The sequence below is a fragment of the Atractosteus spatula genome, chromosome 4 (genome assembly GCF_055471065.1).
Source record: "Atractosteus spatula isolate fAtrSpa1 chromosome 4, fAtrSpa1.hap1, whole genome shotgun sequence".
In the NCBI taxonomy this organism is placed as follows: domain Eukaryota; kingdom Metazoa; phylum Chordata; class Actinopteri; order Semionotiformes; family Lepisosteidae; genus Atractosteus; species Atractosteus spatula.
In genome coordinates this window covers 57,966,115-57,985,924 of record NC_142709.1, presented here as the reverse complement: position 1 = coordinate 57,985,924, position 19,810 = coordinate 57,966,115, and the positions used below count along the sequence as shown (strand labels likewise).

The 19,810-nt window shown below is 36.9% G+C and overlaps 1 protein-coding gene across 7 annotated transcripts in view; it reads left to right on the top strand.

The window, feature by feature from the left end:
- Window positions 1-402: 402 nt before the first annotated feature.
- The window catches only part of trip12 (thyroid hormone receptor interactor 12), a 43,557-nt gene continuing 24,149 nt past the window's right edge, over window positions 403-19,810 (top strand). For 4 of the 7 annotated variants that reach the window (XM_088912936.1, XM_088912934.1, XM_088912935.1 and 1 more), the window contains exons 1-5: window positions 412-501; window positions 10,577-10,723; window positions 11,243-11,368; window positions 11,588-12,384; window positions 19,466-19,571. In XM_088912936.1, coding sequence (XP_088769062.1) covers window positions 10,626-10,723; window positions 11,243-11,368; window positions 11,588-12,384; window positions 19,466-19,571 — 1,127 coding nt within the window. In that variant the 5' untranslated portion in view covers window positions 412-501; window positions 10,577-10,625. Of the gene's footprint in view, window positions 502-10,576; window positions 10,724-11,242; window positions 11,369-11,587; window positions 12,385-19,465; window positions 19,572-19,810 lie in introns of all 7 variants that reach the window. The other 3 variants (XM_088912939.1, XM_088912938.1, XM_088912937.1) reach the window with 1 other exon arrangement.

Genomic DNA, 19,810 nt, shown 5'->3' with positions numbered 1-19,810 from the left:
AGGGACAACGGACCACTCTTTTTAGAATTATAAAATAAAAAACAAATAAAATAAAAAATAAACATTTGTTGGATTTTTATAGAATAGGCATGCATTTACGGGGTATCTAATTAAACTTAAATGATCTCACTGACAAGGTGTAAAAAAACCGCAGAAAGCAAATAAACAGTTTGTTAATATTGCAGGGTCATGACCCTGCGGAGGGATATTTCTCAGCCACTTTAAGCGCAGATTAAAAGGAATAATAGATCTGTTGTCTTTAATTAAAGAGGCCAAAGATGGATTCTCATACTTGTATTTTTAATGTTAAACGCCCTTAAATATTGAATACAAGTTGCTTTTCTCCTTGTTAAGTTAAAGTAGTTCCTGGCGGAAGAAGGGGGGCCGCTTCAGCGGAGGTATACTGCAGTTGCAGGTCCCTCAGCTGATGTGAAGGTAAGAGCTGAGAGAGTGGAGCTGCTGCACTGTCTGTAACAACAACTACAACACTGGAACAAATAGGTAATACCAATCGTCTATCAAGCCTTCACTAACGTTGGTGTAGTGTATTTACGGGATCGTTTGAAGGCGAGGACCTTGAAATATAAAGGTGGGGGGGTGATACAGTTTCGCGAAAAATATGGATTCCAATTGTCATCTCGAATCCTGTTCCTGCTTTCCTGTTTTTTTCTTCTTGTGATGCAAGCAGTGAAAACGGGGTTCAGAGGCCATTTCGTTTTGTAATTGTACATATTGCCATTTTTTTTGTTTAAAAAAGCCAGCCATGCCCTGTCCTCTTTGTGCGAGAGAAGCGCAAAATGAATGTTTGAGATCTAGTGAGTGAATACAACGCATACTACGATGTGTTAATTATAAATATTTACGTGTCACTTTTTTTAGAATTAAAAATTCGTGTGGTCTATTCAGCCGACTTCTTCGTCATAGCGATCGCGATAAAAAACGAAACTTTGCATTGCAACACAATGTCACCTCACTGGGTGTAAAACATTTGTTTACGTAGCTTCTTCTCTCTGAAAATACGTCTGTTCAAGCAAACTGTCCTGACAAGAAAGCTTTATAGAGGTGCAGACATGATCGAGATATATGATACGAGACGCGTTCTTAGTAAAGCTGAGGACGTTGTAGATCTAGTTAAACTGGACCGACAGAATTCCTTCTAAAACGACTCAGATTTAATTAATTCATTACGTATGGAAGATCACTCAACAGCTTTTTAAACCTACGTATACAGATAAAGGCCATTACGCTTTAGGTGGCTACTCACCTTTTATTAATCTCATTTGTTGTTTTGCCACCATAATTTGTATTTTAAATTGTATGATTTAAATCTATGCATCACTTTATCTAGGGCTCACTCGGGTTGTGTAAACGTCAGTGAAAGCGTTGCACAACATACAAAGATGCCGTGCTCAGTCGAGATCCTGAATCTGGATTAAGAGCTCTTTTCCTGGCCGTATCTGTTCAATCGAGACCGAGGCTGTTCGTAAGCGGCAAGGCCTCGGCCAGGAAAAGAAAGAAATTAAAAACTCTTGTGTAGGTTGTCTGGACAAGTCAAGTTTACGTGGGTGCGAATGGGTTTGAATGAACAAAAAACAGAGTTATAAAGAAATATACTTAACTCCGAGATCGTCTGGACATATTACTAACATAAACAAAAGACGAGGAACGATCTGGCGGCCTAAGTAGGGCCTCAATAATTGTCGTATTTTCTGAGTATTTTTTCTTTAAGACCACTGGTTATTACAGTGTAAATTTATAGTTCTGTACATTAGTAAAACGTTTTTTAATGAATTATAGCCTGCAGTCGAACAATGTTTTTTCTTTACATCTCGCCTAATCATCTTTCTGGGTTTTAATGTAAGCATTCCGTAATGCTGACCTGCCTCGGATATAATGGATTAAAACAGTATTTTTACTCATGACACATGTTCGTTTTTCCAGAGCTTTTATTCCCCCCCCCACCCCCAACAAAGACGCCTTTGACCCACACATTGTATTTACAGTTTGATCTACTGTTATTGAACTGTAAATCAGTTTCTCTTACATCTGCTTTTAATGAACACTGGTAACACTGGGATATTGCTGAAGTTGTCAGACTAGTTCCATGTACTGGTTTAACTGTCTGAGTGGTTTCATCAGTTTAGAATTTGCATGTATACTTCTTAAGGGGTTGGGTACTGTATATACTGTTTAGTTTCTATCTTGCAAATTATGAAATAAATGACAACATTCAAAAGAATGATAATCAAAAACACTGAGTGGCTGAACAAAACCACATCTGCAAGATCAAAATATTCCCCATTAGAGTGTTAAACAGCTACTTCATAGCTCTGCAGAAGAATCCAGTTTAGCTAAAGACTTGTAATAAGTTAATCTTCTAAACAAGGAAGCTTATTATTACTTGAGAGATCTTCTTTTATTATTCTCATAGGCAGTTGAGGTTTTTCAGGAGGCGTTGGTGGACCTCCACTCATAGAGCAAACCTAGCTCTCTCTAACTCAGTTGACTATAGGCGGCATCACAGACTGTCTATCCTGGCTATTTCTGATGGGAACCTTTGAGTCATGGTGAGAATGGGCTTCATTGCTATGCAGTTTGCACCAGAAGCCCTGACGAAAAGTACATTAATCATTAGAAGGATACCATATCGGTTCCTCAGAACAATAGTGCTGCTTCATGAACAGTACGAGTAGATCAGTGTGTTAATTGAGATCATTTTATGAAGCCCTCTGTGAAATTTTTACCCTGCCATGTTGTCATCACCAAATGTTTCTGAGACCAAAGTTTGAAAGTAGTGTTCATGGGGGTCAGCATACACATCTATCCAGCCATTTTTAACCTCTTTATCCAATACAGGGTCACGTGGCAGCTGGAGCCTATGTCAGCAAGCAAATGGTGGAAGGCAGGATATACCCTGGATGGAACGCCAGTCCATCACAAGACACACAGACACAAACACTCACTCACACCAGGGCCAGTTTTTATCCCCAGGATCTAGTTAACCTACATTATGTCTTTGGTCTGTGGGAGGAAACTTATGGGAACATTGGGGAACACATACAAACTCCACGCAGCTGCCGTCCCAGAAATTGAAGCCAGAAGCCCTAGTGCCGTGAGGTAGCAATGTTAACCGCTGTGCTACAGTGCCTTCCTAGTGTACGTGTGTTTTGCAACTTGTATTTGGACTCAAAATCCCTTAGCATCTTACTTCCATGTTGCATGGAGGACACACAGGTCAATCTTTTTAATGCTCTGTCCTCAAAGTGACACAGCTAATCAGTTGTTTGGCTTTGTTGCAAAGTAACATATAGTTACAGTTTTATTTTGGCTACTTTTTATTGGGTCACATACAGGGTATCTGTTGATGTAGTCAACAGTTAACGATGCCCATTGATGTCTGTGACGATTTCTGATCTCTTTGAAGTGCTGCAGTTTGTAGGTTGCACTTTTGCAGACAGACAGTTTCATATGTTACAGACCCTTCACAGTTAATAGAAAAACATTATTTATGTCATCCCAAATTATTGTTTTATGGCAAAGGGAATTTATTACATTTTAGGTACAGAACATCTTTAAATTTCATTATGTCGTACACCTAGTTATGTTGTGATCTTAAATCACAAAGTGACTTCTGTACCCTGGTAATCCTCAAGTTAGGTTTGTCTTTGTTGAGTTTTTTGAATTTCTTCAAACAAAACTGTTAATTAAAAATTAAAAATGAAACAATATGAAAAACTAAATTTGTAAGGCCATTAACATACAAAGACATTGTAGAATTTATCTATTTTTAATGGAAATGGTTGTACTGTTTGAAAAGATTTAGCAGTTCTGAGTTAACAGGAATTTTATTCTGATGTTTTATGGGGGAAAGGGATTATTGTGCTTTTGTGTGTTAGCTGTGGTTACCAGCTAGCCACCAGTGGCTTGTTTTTTAGGAGTATTGAGAAGTGGCTGTTTTGTAAAATGAAAAACATTGAGAGCAGTGAAAGTTAATAGTAAAACGTAGCAACATATCAGTGAATTTCAAACTGGAGTTATAATGTAATGTTAAGTGCATTCAAATCCCCATGTCAACAGAATGATGTATGGCTGAAGTTGCATATTGCTGTTTTGAGAGATGGTTCTTAAAGTTCAGCTATTAAACTTATTGTAATGAAATCAGAGACTATATGTCTTGGTTCCTGTAAAGTGCATAGTAGATTGTTTTTTTTTGTTTACTTGGATTTTGTACATATTGAACTGAGTCTATAAAGAGTGGTGATTTGCAGTCATCATGATCAGCATTTAAAAAATGAAGTACAAAAAGCATTAACTTTGCCTCTGTGTAAGTGCTACTGAATATTCATCCAGATTTAGGTAAAACTGTTAGCTTGTCACGCAGGAAAATTAAATTTTAGTGATTGTCTACTAGCTGTGAGTTAAAAGGTAAGTTGCTTCTTGTACTTGATTTATTTATAGCCTGTCTTTCACACTTGGGGCAGGAATGTGAACAAGAATATGCTAATGCAACAAATTATATATTTGTGAGTCACCACAACGTCTCAGTCTGTGTTTTTAGCAGATTGACAAAAACATAATTCATAACATTTTCAGCAATTCTTTAATTTATCTAGGTATCTTAGAAAGGTATCAATAGCTTATCCATTATCTTTGGAAATATCAGTTGCTGTGCACTTTCCACATTATTTAGTTGGCAGACATAACAGATTTGTGCTCACATTTCAAGTCAGTGGTAAGAGCCAAGGACTTGTACTAATTATTTCCAGCAACATGGGTACTGCATTTTGGGTAAGTGTTGATTGAGAGGAAAGGGAACTGTTATTCTACTGCAAAAAAAGTTCACTGCTTGAAATCTGAAAACTTTACTGTTAGCGTTGTGGCACTGCTGTGGAAACTGTTGGTCTTTTCTGGAGTAAAATTAATTATTTGAATTCATAGATTTATTATTTACTCTTTCATTGTTATGATCACTTAAAGTTGTAAAATTGGAAGAAACTTGTAATCTGTGGGGCTATCTTGTTTTTGGATGTTAAAAGCCATTCAATAGGAGTTCTTTTTCGGATGAGCTGCATTTGAAAGTGAGTACTTTCTCCAATGTAGGAAGTACCCCCATGGTACTTCCTACATTGGTGTTACAGGGGCACAAGGAAAAGACATGCTGCTATGTACTATAGCATGTTCTGAAAGTTTTCCCATCTAATCCATTGATGTAGCAGCAACAGCCATTTTTAACCTGTTTTTGTGTGTAGTTGCTTCAGTAAACGTGCTTTGTTGTTCTCTCTCAATGTCTTCATGCTCTTTCTTGTGATAATTTTCACTGCAAGCTGAAAATACACAGATTTTCCTAGCATCATCTTCACCAAGATGGTGTCAGGATGTTTTGTTTATATTCCTTACTGAGCAGAACAAATGCAAAGAGGACTTGGTCAACACAAATGCAAAATTGAATCTGGAAGATTTTTTTTTTAAAGTGAACTGAAGTGTTCTTTACAGCAGTAGAAACATGAAAGGAACCAAGTCCTTTGCTGTTTTTTTTTACTCTAGAACGTATCCTTCTGAATGAAGTTTGTTTTTGTTAGAAAAGAAAACATTAGTGAAAAGACTTTTGGTGTCAAGTTGGATAGAATTTTTGTTCGTTATCAAAAATTAAGATCAAAGCCTGGAATAGCTACTACAGTAGTTTGTGATGTGTCTTTATGCATTCATGATTTTTCCAGATCATTATCATGTTGTACATATAACATCAAATTTATAAAAATATATCAAATAATATTATTAACAGGCTGTAAAACCATTTTGTTCTAAGCAAATTTGCAATAATCCACTTGGCCCATGTACTACAACATTGTAATCACACTATGATAAAGCAGAATTGGTTTTCTTGCATGTCAGAACATGTCCTCAGTGAAACCATCATTTTCTTGGACTTCTACAGTTTCAGAAATAACTGCATCTTGTTTCTTTAATTCTCTGCATATCATAACTGCACCTAGATAGGTTGAATGCGTGTCCAATGAAATCAGAAGAGATCATTGTCTGCTAAGTGTATTTTACCAGATATTACATTAGAGTGAATCAATGAATAACGGAGACATCAAACAATATATCTGAAAGGGTGGATTAACACACAAAGGATCATTTTTCAGATTTATTTAGAGTCCTTTAATTAAATTTAAGTGGTAAAATGTTTAGTTTTATGGACTAAGCAGTTTAAAGTACTGGTGTGGATGGGGCATAACTTTAAAGAATGATTGACTGTGTTAGTTATGTAATTGAAATTGCTTAGAAAGCAGTTGCTCATGAAAGTTCTCAGTCTAAAATGCAAATTAAAGGCCTTTAAGGTTTTTTTTTTATTTTGGCATTTAAATCATTTAAACTATAAGACACTTAGTTACCAACAAGTTAGGGTGTACAGATTTAATCAGTGTGTATCACAGAAACAATTAGTTGATCATCCAGTTGAGCAGAAGTACTATGTAGTCGGCCCACATGTGGTGTGATGTGGCTGGGAATAAAAATGCAAAGCTAATGCTCTTATTATAGCTTGCTATTCAATAACCATGGAAATGTAATTTTATAAAATCCTCTTATAGCTGTGAAATATGTAGCTCTACTATTGTAATATTGGCTATTGTAGATCTAAAGTTTTTTTATATGTATAAAAATAATTAATTTCTTATTGAAAAGGGAAGAGATGCTTCTTGTTGGTTAATTTGAAAAATGTGAACTATGGTAGCTGCAGTTTAGATTTAACTTCTTAAAATATGATGTACTTTAAAATAGGGCTGGGCGATATGGCCAAAAACATTATCACAATAAAAATTTTCATATCAGTCGATATCGATAATTATCACGATAAATGTCAAATCATTATTTCTTTCAAGTTTAAAGGCAGATTTTTTCTCCTGAGTTAAAGTTGAAGAAACCAGACAGTTAATTGGTAAATTAAACAACTTTTTATTTTAAGAACACAACAAACACTTGCCAAACAGCAGAAACGTTAAACAAATCTGTTAGCTGCCCGGTCTGCAACACGCAAGTGCGCGTATCATGCGCAAAGCATAAACATATATATCGAACATTTGTGAAAATGATATCGAGGAAAATTATATCGTGATAATTATCGTTATCGAATTATCGCCCAGCTCTACTTTAAAATCTGAATATTAGTATGGAACTATCCACTGCAAAGTTCATTAAGAGAGGCCTCAATTGGGTTTAGAAATGTAGAGGTTTGCACAAATGCTTATATTACTGCAATTTAAGCGTTAAAGGGCATTTGAGATGATGCTGATTGATAATTGAGTTACTGAAATATTAAAGTAAGTCTTATCGCAGGTTTATAGCTATGTGAGCATGTTGTGTGTTTCTGTGCATGTTTGCTGAAGAAGTGTTACTCGATTCATGTTTGAAATAGTTTTTTTATGTACTCTAAGGGTAGCTACTTGCGCAAAAGTTATTTGAATTTCCGATGAAATTGTCAAAGAGCAAATCTTGAAGGGAGAAAAAAGGACTACATATATAGGTAAGTGGGTCTATTGATTGTGGAAAAGGCATAATTGTTTTTGCGTCAGCTGGATCATTTGTGAGTCATAGGGGCTTTCAGCTTTGCTAGCAAAAAGGGAGCATTTCAGTATTCTTTTTAAAAGTCTGTTATTGTATGTACTCATGACTGGGAAGAAGCTACTCTTGGTAGATGCGCTGGATTGTGGCTGTAGTAGGTGTTATAAAATTGTTCTGAAGAGTTAGGAGGAACTACTGGTCTGATGTACATTTGTTAAATTATCAGTCTCAGGGTTTGTGAATGTCTGCACTCCACTATTCCCACAGATTATTGCAATGCACTAATTCTGTTTTGAATAAAGGTGTTAAAGTGTCACTGATGAAAACTGCATTGTTGTGTTCAAATGCAGCTGCTATTGAAAACTTGAGAAAAAGTCATTTTGACTGAAATCTAGAATGGAACAAACAGTTCTTCTAGGGCCTGAAGATGTCCTTGTAGGAAGAGGTGAAATGTGCAGCAGTTTTGGAATGAAGCATTCTCCCATCAGGGACTCGGATCCTCAGAGAAAAATATTACACAGTTAGACTGGTGCACTGCAAAACAAGTCTTACGCACGATGGGACTAAATATTTTTTTATGCTGCGTGCTGGTATCAAGATGCAGTGATAGACGTCTCTTACAAAGTGTCAGCTCCTACATGTTCAGTGTTTTACATCGCTTGTGGCAGAGGGCTGCTGTACATCTGTCGAGAGCATGATTGTGCAGACTGAAGGAATATTTGATTTTGTAATTTTGGAGTGGTGTGCTGCTGTTGATCATGTTTCTATAATGTTTGATTGCCTGCTAGCCTTTGAGAGTAAGCAGGTTGGACATTAACTTTTGCATAAACTAGATTTATTAGCAATTTTTAATGCTGGTAGATAGTTGATGTTTTACTGCTTTGATACCTTTTATGAACGGCCAGTAAATCTTAAAATGTAGATTGGCTGTTGCCTGCAGTTTTTTTTCAGGATGTTTCATTACCTTACTGATATTTTTTTCATGTGCAATATTTTTCATGTGTTTGGCTGTGTGCTTTGGTTGTCTTTTGGCATAGTGAAATAGGCTGATTCCGTCATAAACTGCCTACCAATAAAGCTTTGTTTGCAAGCTGTGATTTCTTAAGTATTCTCCAAGTTGTTTTTTTTCTAAGGACATCTAAACTGCTTATGTTAGGTGCTTTGAAAGTTCCTTGAATATTGTGATAAAAATTGCCTGTGGTAAAATAGAGCCTGATTTTTAAGGATTGTTTTTAAGGGTTTTTTAAGGTTCTCGCCATCAGTGTTTTTATGGTGAATCAACTGAATTGACTGCTGAATGGCTTTTGAGTGCCGATTGCATTTTTATGATCAAATTTTGTGGTGCTGTGAAATAGTACTGGGCATTCAGGAAAGCAGTGCATGGCTGCTTTCTTCATTTTTCTTGAGGTGCAGTGCAGTACAAATTGATGTAGTGTTTTCCTTTTAGCACCGATGTACAAAGGTCTGATTTTCCATTAACCTTGAGATATGGTGGCAACTGTAGACATACCTCTCAGCTGTTGGGTGTGCAAAACCCACCGGTTTTGCAAAAGCAATTGGAAGATGTTGATGTTCTGCGTGAGCATGATCTTTAATGATTGATTGAGGATGAACCAGTCATGAACTTGCTTTTGAGAAGATGGTAAAAAAGCCACGGCCAGTTGAAATGGGGATGAGCGATGAGACATATCATGATAGGGTTAGGATGTTTTAAGAGGAGGAGTGTACAGAACATAGATTGCAAATTGGCTGTAGTTAGATAAATTCATCCTATATAACCTCAAAGGTTCATTCTGTTCACAAATTTTGCTAATCCAAAAAGAGGGCTATTATGTTCTTCAAGATGGGATATTCTTGTAATTTTTTAGTGTGATATGTTTGAGGAGGGAGTAGAATAGTTTTTAGTTAAATGTGAGGGATTATGAAGCAAAATATGGGACCCTTTCTTCTGTGTGTTTAGATTTTGAATGGCACATTTGGTCAATTCTAACAAAATCAAGTAGTAGAAATATTTGTAAAATGGTCTTCACAGATTTCAATCTGTCCACTTGAAATTGTTTACCGTTTTGACCTTTTAACTTGAAAGTAATTTTTACTTTTCTGAAATGTGTTAATCTGCAAGAGTTTTATTTTCATAACATTTCAGAAATAAAGTAAATTAGTTGTTGCCTTTTAGGTTGGGGTTAGATTAGCTTCTGTTGTTTTTAGTCATAGGCTGTGTTTTTGTGATGCATTTAATGACTGATTTTTAATTGTAGTGCCAAGGTCTTTAACCATAACCAAAATATCTTAATGAAGATCTGCTTGGTTTTGCCTTAATCCTTTCTTTTTTTAAATATCAATCCGCATCTTTCACTGTATTTTAGCGGGTTGTCTTTTTGTTATAATTTCAGATCTCTAAATTCTGTCAATGAGAAGTATTAAAGTAGTCATGTGTTGTAATATTTGTACGGATGACTTGAGTACCAAGTAATTGAATCTGTTGCAGGTTCTGTGACCTTGATTACTCTCTTGTGTTTGATTAACGAGTCTGTATATCTCCAGAATTATATGCAACAGCCACCTAAAAGGAACATTTGCACTTTATGCAGTACTAAGGCGTATTGATTTTTGTTATCTTTGTATTAATAAAAAATGTTTTCAAGGAGCCTTGACATTGATTTTTGTGATACACTGTTGTAATGTATAATAAGTAATTTATAATAAGGACACAAAATGGGGTCAATACAGTAAATGATTGGATCTTTATGTATTGGATTGGGAGAATGTGATGGCTTTTTTTCATCCATGCTTATGTTATTGCTCTTAGGGAAAAAAATGCAAACATTTTGTACAATTCTGAGCACCCAGTATAGTAGGACCAAAGAGTTCTCTTCGAATAAAAACGGTTAATGAACCCTACAGGGAAAATGAGAATGCTATGAATGTTTATGAACTCCAGGATGTATGTCCTGTGGTTATAAACATTTTCCTGAATATTTTAACGCTGTATCTGTTTTTCTTTACCTTCCAGTGAATGGTAGTGTCTAGAAAGGGTATGTCCCTTCAGGAGAGAGGTGCCAATGTCCAACCGGCCTAATAACAATCCAGGGGGGTCACTGCGACGTTCACAGAGGAACACTGCTGCGGCCCAGCCACAAGACGAAGCAGTCGGAGGAAGGTGAGTTCACTCTTGCCTTCTGTTCTCGTCTTCCTATGGCTTTATGTGGAGGAAATTAGGGGGTGTGCCTTCTCATTTTAATAATCCTCTATTACAATTCTTTTCACAAGAAAAAGAAGGGCGAGCTGCACAGAATGGATGCCACACAGTAATTTTAGAAAATGTGAATGTGCTGTAGTTGAACAGAAAGTGTTTTTCATCTGTCTATGCAACCTGATCTTGGAATGTTTTTACTTAGCAACCACTAATTAAGCGAGTTTAAGTCCAAGATTTCACTTTGCTTTGGATTGTAGCTGTCTTGGTGGTGGTGAGGGGAGGGGGGTTGATTGCCATTATTAACAGTTCAATACATTTTGGGATTGTGGTACCTTCGTGGCCCTACCACCAAATATGCTTTTTACAAATTCTAAAAACTGGACATTGAGGGGGAATGTAAGTAGTGTGGTTGCAGTATTTTTGTTCTCTTTGAGGCATTAATTTGCCCTCTTGTTACCTGGTCTTCAATTTTCAACCTTACAGGTTGCAGTCAGAGCAGGTAAATCATAAAGCAAATACCCCTCCTGAGAATAGAAGACCTATTTCTAAGGCTTCAAAAGTGCAATCCAACACTGTCTCTGGAAAATCCAGAGGGCACAGCTCTAGAAGGTACAGCACCTTTGTCATTGTTTCAGAAATGTATTTTGAAACTTGGATGTAGCTCTCTAGTGTTGCCTAATCTACTAATCAGAAGTAACTCTCTAGATAAACTGAATAATGTATATTGTACTTTTTAATCACCTTTTACAGCTAAATGAGTATATGTGGTTTCATTTACGAAGGCAGCTCTGTTGAAAATTAACATTTATACTCCTTTCTTCTTTCTAGAAGCGGTATTTCGTCGTCGGCACCATTAGTGCAGCAAGAAGACCCAGATACAGCTAGTACTTCAGAGAGAGACAAAACAGGACAGACGTCCAAGAGAGACGGTTCCCGTGGATTTAAACGTAGTTCAGGTCCAGAAAATAAGGGTTCATACTCTCCCAGCCCTGCCAAAAAGCCCAAAGCACTTCAGCCCCCTGAGAGCTCTTCAGAGGCGAAGAGAGGACAAGCTAAATCTAAGAAAAGACAGTTGGCGCAAGATCAGCAGCTGAAACCTGAGCAGTCTGCATCAACGAGCAAGGCCCACAGCAGAAAGAGTGGAGCTACTGGGGGATCCCCGTCTCAGAAAAGAAAAAAGATTGATATTTCCTCCAATTTAAATAGTGGTTCTGGGGCTCATTCAACCCGTCCTGAGGAGAGGCCTGCAAAACCCACCAAGCTGGCTTCAAAATCAGTGACCTCAGCCAAAGCTGGGTGTAGCACTGTCACGGATTCTTCCTCTTCAGCCTCCACTTCCTCTTCTTCCTCCACTGCTGCCTCCACAGCCGTACCTCAGGGCGCCCGGGTGAAACAAGGGAAAGACCAGAACAAGGCCCGGAGGTCCCGGTCCGCCTCCAGCCCCAGCCCGCGCAGGAGCAGTCGCGAGAAGGAGCAGAACAAAACTGCTGGCTCCTCCAAGTTCGAGTGGGCTGCCCGCTTCAGCCCGAAAGTCAATTTGCCCAAACCAAAACTGTCTCTGCCGGGCTCTTCTAAGTCAGAGACTGCAAAGCCTGGGCCTTCAGGACTTCAAGCCAAACTAGCAAGTAAGTTTTTGCTTTCAGCAGTTCTCACAATCAACTGTACATGTGGTGTCTAGCCACAGCACAAAACATCCAGGTGGTTTGAACAGTGTGTTATGGCTCAGTGTCATTATACAGAATGTTTATATTCGTGTTTTTGGTTTGAGATCCATCTTTTTGTTCAGGTTTTACACTTGGCATGCAGAAAGGACCACTGCATTGAGTGTAGCACTGGTGTACTCAAATAGGATTTGTTAAAACATGAATTGCTGTGTGTGGCTGGAAGCAGTGCTTAGCCATATCTGCCACAGCCACTGAAGGAGAACTTGGCTTTATGGAAATTACCATCAGCTGAAAGCTAGCTTGAGTTTCACTTCTCAATATCACTGATTAATCTTTTCTCAGCAGGCTGGCTGGGAGCAGTGATCTAAAAATAAGGGGATCTGGCAGGCTTACAGTAATGTATAGATCACAGCATTGGGTGCATCAGGATAAAAATGGGTATTTTCTGATTGGGAGATGTGTTTTTGATGAAAGATATGGGTAGGGTTATATATGCTTCAGCAACAGAATTGAGGATGTATATAGAAGTCAAGGAACTGGAAGAAATATTACTGCATTTCAGAGGTTGTGCCATTTCAGTATGCAATTCTCCTCTAATAAAAAATCTGCCTTATCACTGACCCACAAACCAAATATATCTTTTAATATTGCTTTTATTCAACAGTAAGCAATATTAAAGCTTCTTTTTAAAAGACCTGAGCTGGTGGACGTTATCATTAGAAATGAGTAAAAACTGGTAGTTGCTTTATAGTTATTATTTTTTTGCTCTTCCCAAAGTTGAGAAGACTGGGCTATGGTATGCTTGTTCCAATTGAGGTTTAGCTAAAATGTTTCTGGCTCTACACCCTTCTACACTTTGCTACTTGGTTTTCTTACAATAGGTTTTATTCAGAATGTAGCACAATTGTGATTTGTTGACTGAGAACTCTCACAAGGTTTTGAAAGTTCTCTTAAAATTTCTTTTTTGAAAAACTTGTAGTTGCAGGAATGTAAACTGGGTCTTTTATGACAAGTAGATGTGGGTGAGTGTCTTTTTTTTAATTAAGTAAATGCCAAAAATAGTCTGTTAGTCTTGCTGTACCATTTGTCTCGGATTAATTTCCTTACCTTATTGTGAGTGCATTTCATTAGCTGTCTTCTATTTTGGGGACTTAAGGTCTTGATTTAGGATGTAAGATTATTTTATTACAGATATAAAAATCCCACAAATCCTATAAAAAACAGTTTTTATTTAGTTCTGGTTTATCCTTCTTGTTTACACAGGCAGGATAAGACGCAGACTTTGGGTTCATGAGGGTTATATGTATATTATGCATCACTGAATGCTTATGTTTCTCCCTTAAATTCTCAGTCTGTTTGGTTCTTGCTCCCGTTGTGTGTTTTAAGTAGTCACATTTGAGCATCTTTACTTTTTTTAATTTAATCTTTACATTACTAACAGTTGCCTCTATTTTTGCATACTTATGCATTCTAAAGGCTTCACATTTGAGATGTTCTGTTAGTTTGTCAAGCTGTTTGCAGAGTTAAATAGCATACATAGCATAGTCAGGATAATCACATACTTCAAAAAGTGATGATTGCTTTGTTGTTCGTATTTACACTCAACATTCACAATTATGCATTTTTTATTGTGTATTTTTACTTACTATTATTAGTTCCTGCCTTGCGTGCCTTTCTTGCTGGGATAGGATCTGGCTTTCTCACATCCCTGTATTGGCTAAAGTGGTTAGAAAATGGATGGATAGATTATTTTAAGTACAATCATTTCAGTGTTTTAAAAAAGAAACTTGTCTGCAGGAAAAACAGCTGTCTGTATGAATTCCTCCTGTGAAAGCACTGGAGCCATTTACGTTTCAAAAGGATTTGCTTCCATGTGCAGCCTTTTCTAATCTGATCAGTCTTCAGAAGGGTTAGGGACGATATTTATTAAAAAAAAATGGAAATTTAATTTCAAGTAGCACTCAAGTTGTAGCTTATCCTGCAAAAATGTGACATTTTGGTTACTACTTAATGGCCTGCTTTTCAAAGATCTTTCATTGACCCTAAAAGTATTAAATATTTAGCAAAAGATTTTGGAAGAAATATTTTCATTGTATTTCTTATGAGAAATCTAGATAGAAAAATATTTTTTTAATCCATTGATTTAAATTGCAATTTAAAACGCGTCCTGCTTCGGCTTTGTTCCATAGATGTTGTCGCTGACAGCTGAATTATATATCCCTGATGGTGGTTACTTGTGATGTGAAGGGACCAGTTTAGACTGTAACATACTTTGCTTGTGTAGTCATAATATTTGGAAAAGGTTTGTGCAAAACTGGATTAATAAGTAATTAAACAATGATGTATACAGACATTTGAGGAGTAGTATATGCTAATGGCTGTCTCTTAAATGTGTATCATATGTTTTGCAGAAGTGAGCAGTCCAGATTGCGCTGAATTTTCTTTAAGTTTTTTTTTGTCTTCTTGAGGCTGTCATGCAAGATAGGAGAAATTCCTAAATTGGAGGGTAAATCCCCCATTACAATAGTGGTGTACAGCTGGCTAGAATTGTTGTTCTCCCAACTGTGCCTGCATTACTTAATTTTGAGCAGTTCACATCTGATCTGATCTTTTATTGAGCAATGCTTTAAATTTATCTGAGATTTCTTTCAGCAGTCTGGGATCTGCTGCACATTACAGATGATTCATGAGCATGTAGCTTTAATGAATTAAGCTGTATTAAGTGATGCCTTCCTCATCTTAATGGTCCAATGGTGTTAGCTTGCCTATGTAAATAGATTCTTAGACTGAGAGTGTTTAGAATGTTTAATAGTGAATGATTTTAAAAATAATACTTTTATATCGCTTCCCAAGGGAAGTACGTAACAGTTACTAAAAAATGGTTTAAGGCAAAACCCCAAGCTTCTGCAGTTCAGAGCAAAACGTACTGATAGGATATAATGTCAGTACTAGCATCCCTCTGAAATGAACCTTTCCTAATGGCAGTATGCATCACTTCAAATAGAAGGCAACCCAATTGGGGCCAAAAAGTCACACACAAATCAGGTGAAATGCTATCAGTGCCTTGTGATTTACCCCTTGTCCCTTCTAGAACCATCTTCTTTAGCTCAAAAGAGAAAATAGGGACTTGCAGTATAGCCACCTCTGCAAGAGAAATATTAGATGGATGATCAGAGGAATGCAATACAATTTTCCTGGTCATTTTACATGTCTGAATTATTAAAAAACAGGTCGAATTTAGCTGCATAGAACCAGACAGATATAATTCATGTGCTGTTCGATTGGTAGGAATATCTGTTTAAATGTGTGTATTGCTGCTGACTCTCAAAGCTAATATGTTAGGTTTGATGGGCGTTAAGATGTAGAAATTGAGCTCAATATCAAACAATTCTCTTCTTAGATAAGTTTATTTTGTGATACAGTAGCTTCAGAAAAAGTGAACTGTTGTGTTTAGTAATTTTATTATTATTTATTTAAGACGGGATTTATGCAGTTGAGACAAATACTGTAAAATGATCTAATTTGCCAATGATCCTTTAGAAGTGTGGGGGTTGTTAACCAAGCCATGTTTAAAATCAGGTAGTTCCTTCAGTTTAGCTTGAAACTATCTGATGTGGTGCATTTTATAATACTGTGGTATTGAACAGTAGAGTGGCACAGATCTGTAGAAACTGGCATGGTGGTCTGATGGTGACAAGGGTGTAGTTTCAGCTTTGTTAGAGCTTGAGAGGCAAAAAATATGGCCAGTTCTAGAGTATATGTTCAACTGGAAAAAAAAACTTGACAGATTAAGTTTGCCAGATCACACACCCAGCCACACGGATCACACAGATCATCCCCAGTTCAAACACTCAGATTACACATTCTCTTTTTCAACGCTGTAGATGATACAAGTTGGGCGTTTGTATCTTCAGCTTTGATTTGTGAATTATGTGATTCATGACAGCATTAATATCTGCACCCAGAATCACATGGAAATTCACAAGTTCTAACAGCAATTTGACTACAGTGTTAGGAAAATCTGGTTTGAATTTTGTAGAGGTATACATTGAAACAAACATTTCTATTAAATGTTAGTTTACAAATGTGTTGATGTACAGACAAAATGTGAACCTTGAGTTTTATTGATTTTATTAGTTTTAAAAGTATACCTTAGAAAACAAAACATTTACAAAAACAAAATACAGTTCAAAGAATCAATGTTTTTAGCTTGAAATGTGACTTAATGAAAACATTACCAACTGTCTGTAAATGTTTTTAACTCCAAGACCAGTAACAATCTTGGCACCAATCATGCTCAGACCTGATCAGCCTCCGAGTAGACTGCTTTCAGACGGTTTACCAGCTCACTGGTGAAGTTTGGATAGTTGAGTTGACTCAACTCGGTAGAAGCAAGACCTCGAATGGAAGTTGTGCCATTACAGGTTTAGCATTGTGTGGTCCTGAATTACCTTGCCGGCGGATGGATTGTAGGAAAAGGAAAGAGGTTGGCTCAGGGATGAGCCTTGCTGAGCAGTAAAGATGCCTTATGTCATTTTTGCATCCATTGCTTTCAACTTCAGCTCTCACTGATACCCCTGAACGCTCTTCTCGCATGTAAATCCGCTTAATGGTGGTAACAAGGTATAGTCAGTCTGATGATGCGTGGGTTCTGTCTTTCTGGAATTTCCTGTGGTGCAGCCGCTGCAGCCCAGAAATAGTGACAGGTGGGGGTGATGGTCTTTGTCCAGTGTGGCGAACCTCTGCCTTCCATGTCTTGGCATGATCCTCACAGAGATGTTATACTAGTTTCTCTGCATTGCTTAAATGAAATCATCTCATGACTATATATTGAATGACTTAACAGCTCAATTATGATCATTTAAACTTAGCTCAAAGCCCAAACACTTTATGAAAGCACATGATAAAGAATTCGTATTGATATTCTGTTATGATGCAGTAGTTGGGGTTCATTTGTAGGAGATGAGGGTTGTTTAACATTGTAATGACCTCTGGCATTGCTGTTCCCTGAAATGCTTTACACTGCTCACAAGCTAAATTAATAAACTAAATGTAATTGACACCACAATTCCACAAGCTTGTTTAGCCTTTAACCCCTGTTACATTTAAATTCTGTATTTTTTATGTTGACTATGAAACCAATGCATAGTAGTAATGCTTCACATTTCTTTGTGTAACTGTTTCTTCAGTTAGGAAACAATATGGTACAAGCACTTACAAATGCTGTATATTCTAGTTTCAATTTGTTTACATGCAGCAATGTTAAAATAACAGTAAAACAGTGCTGTAGTTTCAGTTTTTCAAACTGACATGGGCACCCACTAATCTGACTGCAAGTTGAGGAGCCTCTGCTTAATGACTGCATTTACTGATTTTCCTTGTATTAATCCTAAAATTAAAGGTGCCATAAATGCCATCTTTTTGTTTTATAAAACAAAAATCCTGAAGAAACATTTTCATGGTGAGCCGAACTTCAAAGCAGGACCATTTTAAAGAAAACGGAATTGTAAATCCTTCTGCATGGTGTAGACTGGGGGGGTCTGCAGTCTTTGTCCCTATCCAGCAGATCTTATAAATTACCATTTTCTTGGAACAATATTTTTGTGATCTGTAAAGCAGATTTGTGAATTTACATAATTTAGGGATTATAGCCTTCATCTTCCAATTAGCAGAGTTCTCTTAATTGGACAGATTAGTTGCCTAATTTGTTACATAGAAGTGTACCTGATCTTTAGAAACCAATGGATTGGTGCTGTCCTCGACTAAAGTTGGTGACTTGTTGCAGTCTACACAAGATGTATCTGGTTGGAAAATGCTGCTTGGCTTTTGACTGTTGTCACTGTGTACCACTCCTAGTTTCATTTTGACCAATGTTTTAGGTTTCTGTTGTGTGAGGTGCCTCATGCAGTTTATCTGAAGTGAATGAGTGGCATATTCACAGCTGTGCATTCTTCTGGAAATGGATGCCACAACCCTACTATTGTAACTAGTTCCACACCATAAAAGCTCACATTATGAATGTATATATATAATAATTTATATGGCAGCTAGTTCTGGTAATATAGTAACTGTTGTAGACGAATTCATGAAAAATCTTTTTTTTAAGTTTCTTAGTTTATGTGAAACTAATATCTTTTGTGGAATTGTTCATATGTTACTTTATACTGCTACAACGTTCGTGTTATATTGTGCACAAGGCCACATTGAGTAAAAGGCTTGCATCAGCTAGATGAGATATTAGCCTATAAATCTCACCAGAAGCTAAACCGATACTACTCGCATGCATGAATCTCAACTGGCATAACAGTTACATAGGAAAACAGTTTTCTTAAACTTCCTTTCCACTTCAGTGCAGTGTAGTGATACATAGTACAGGATTAAGAATTGTAAACTACAGGACAATTCTAAGCATTAGAAGAATATTATTAGTGTTGATCTAGATTTTGTTCTCCTTTAGAAGAAAAATCAAATATGTGCATTGAGCGGTAGTTTCGAAAAATATTCAAATATTACTTCTTCGGCAGGATAGTAAAGGCTTATTGCTTTCGTCAAGATTTATATGGCTTTATTGTAGTTGTAAATCTTCAGTATTCAATGTGGAGCCAATTCAGAACTGCCAGAAAAACGTAGGCCTTCTTCAAATTAATGATTTTTACTTTATTTTATTATCTGCAGTAAGAACTCAGTTTAAACATCGGTCTATATTAGACATTTTTAGTTGACCACTTAAGATATCACATTTTTTAATAGATTTGATATGAAATGCATTTGCATACTGTATGGGCTAGCTTTACACATGCTTTTGTGTGAAATCTATTTGGGATCTCTCTAATTTTGGAAATTTCACAAATATTAACCTTACTGTGGGAGATGCTTTTAGGTACAATGCAATACCAGTTTATAAAAAAAAAATCTTTTGAAGTTTTATGAACGGGTACTGTGCGATTATACAGTATGTTGCAGAATGAGAAACCTGATAATGCATACAGCAGTCTGCTGAAGCTCGTTGCTTCATCCCTGGGTTTTATTTTTTTTTCCTCAGGCTTAAGAAAGTCGACAAAGAAGCGCAGCGAGTCCCCACCAGCAGAGCTCCCCAGTTTAAGGCGGAGCACACGCCAAAAGACCACGGGCTCCTGTGCTAGTACCAGGTACACATTTGGTGATTATACAAAGTTGAAGGGCCTTGATAACATTAATAAACAACTTCATTTCTTAAACTTCACAAAGCATTTTAAGTTTTTCAAAGTTTGCAGCCCTGCTAACTGTATTAGCACTTGTACTGGAAGAAATTATTACTATTGCCATGCAGAAAGGTCAGCATAACCTGCAAAAATGGTTCACATTTACTGTGTAGGTACCTCAAAAAAAAAAACCTTATCTGAAGCTG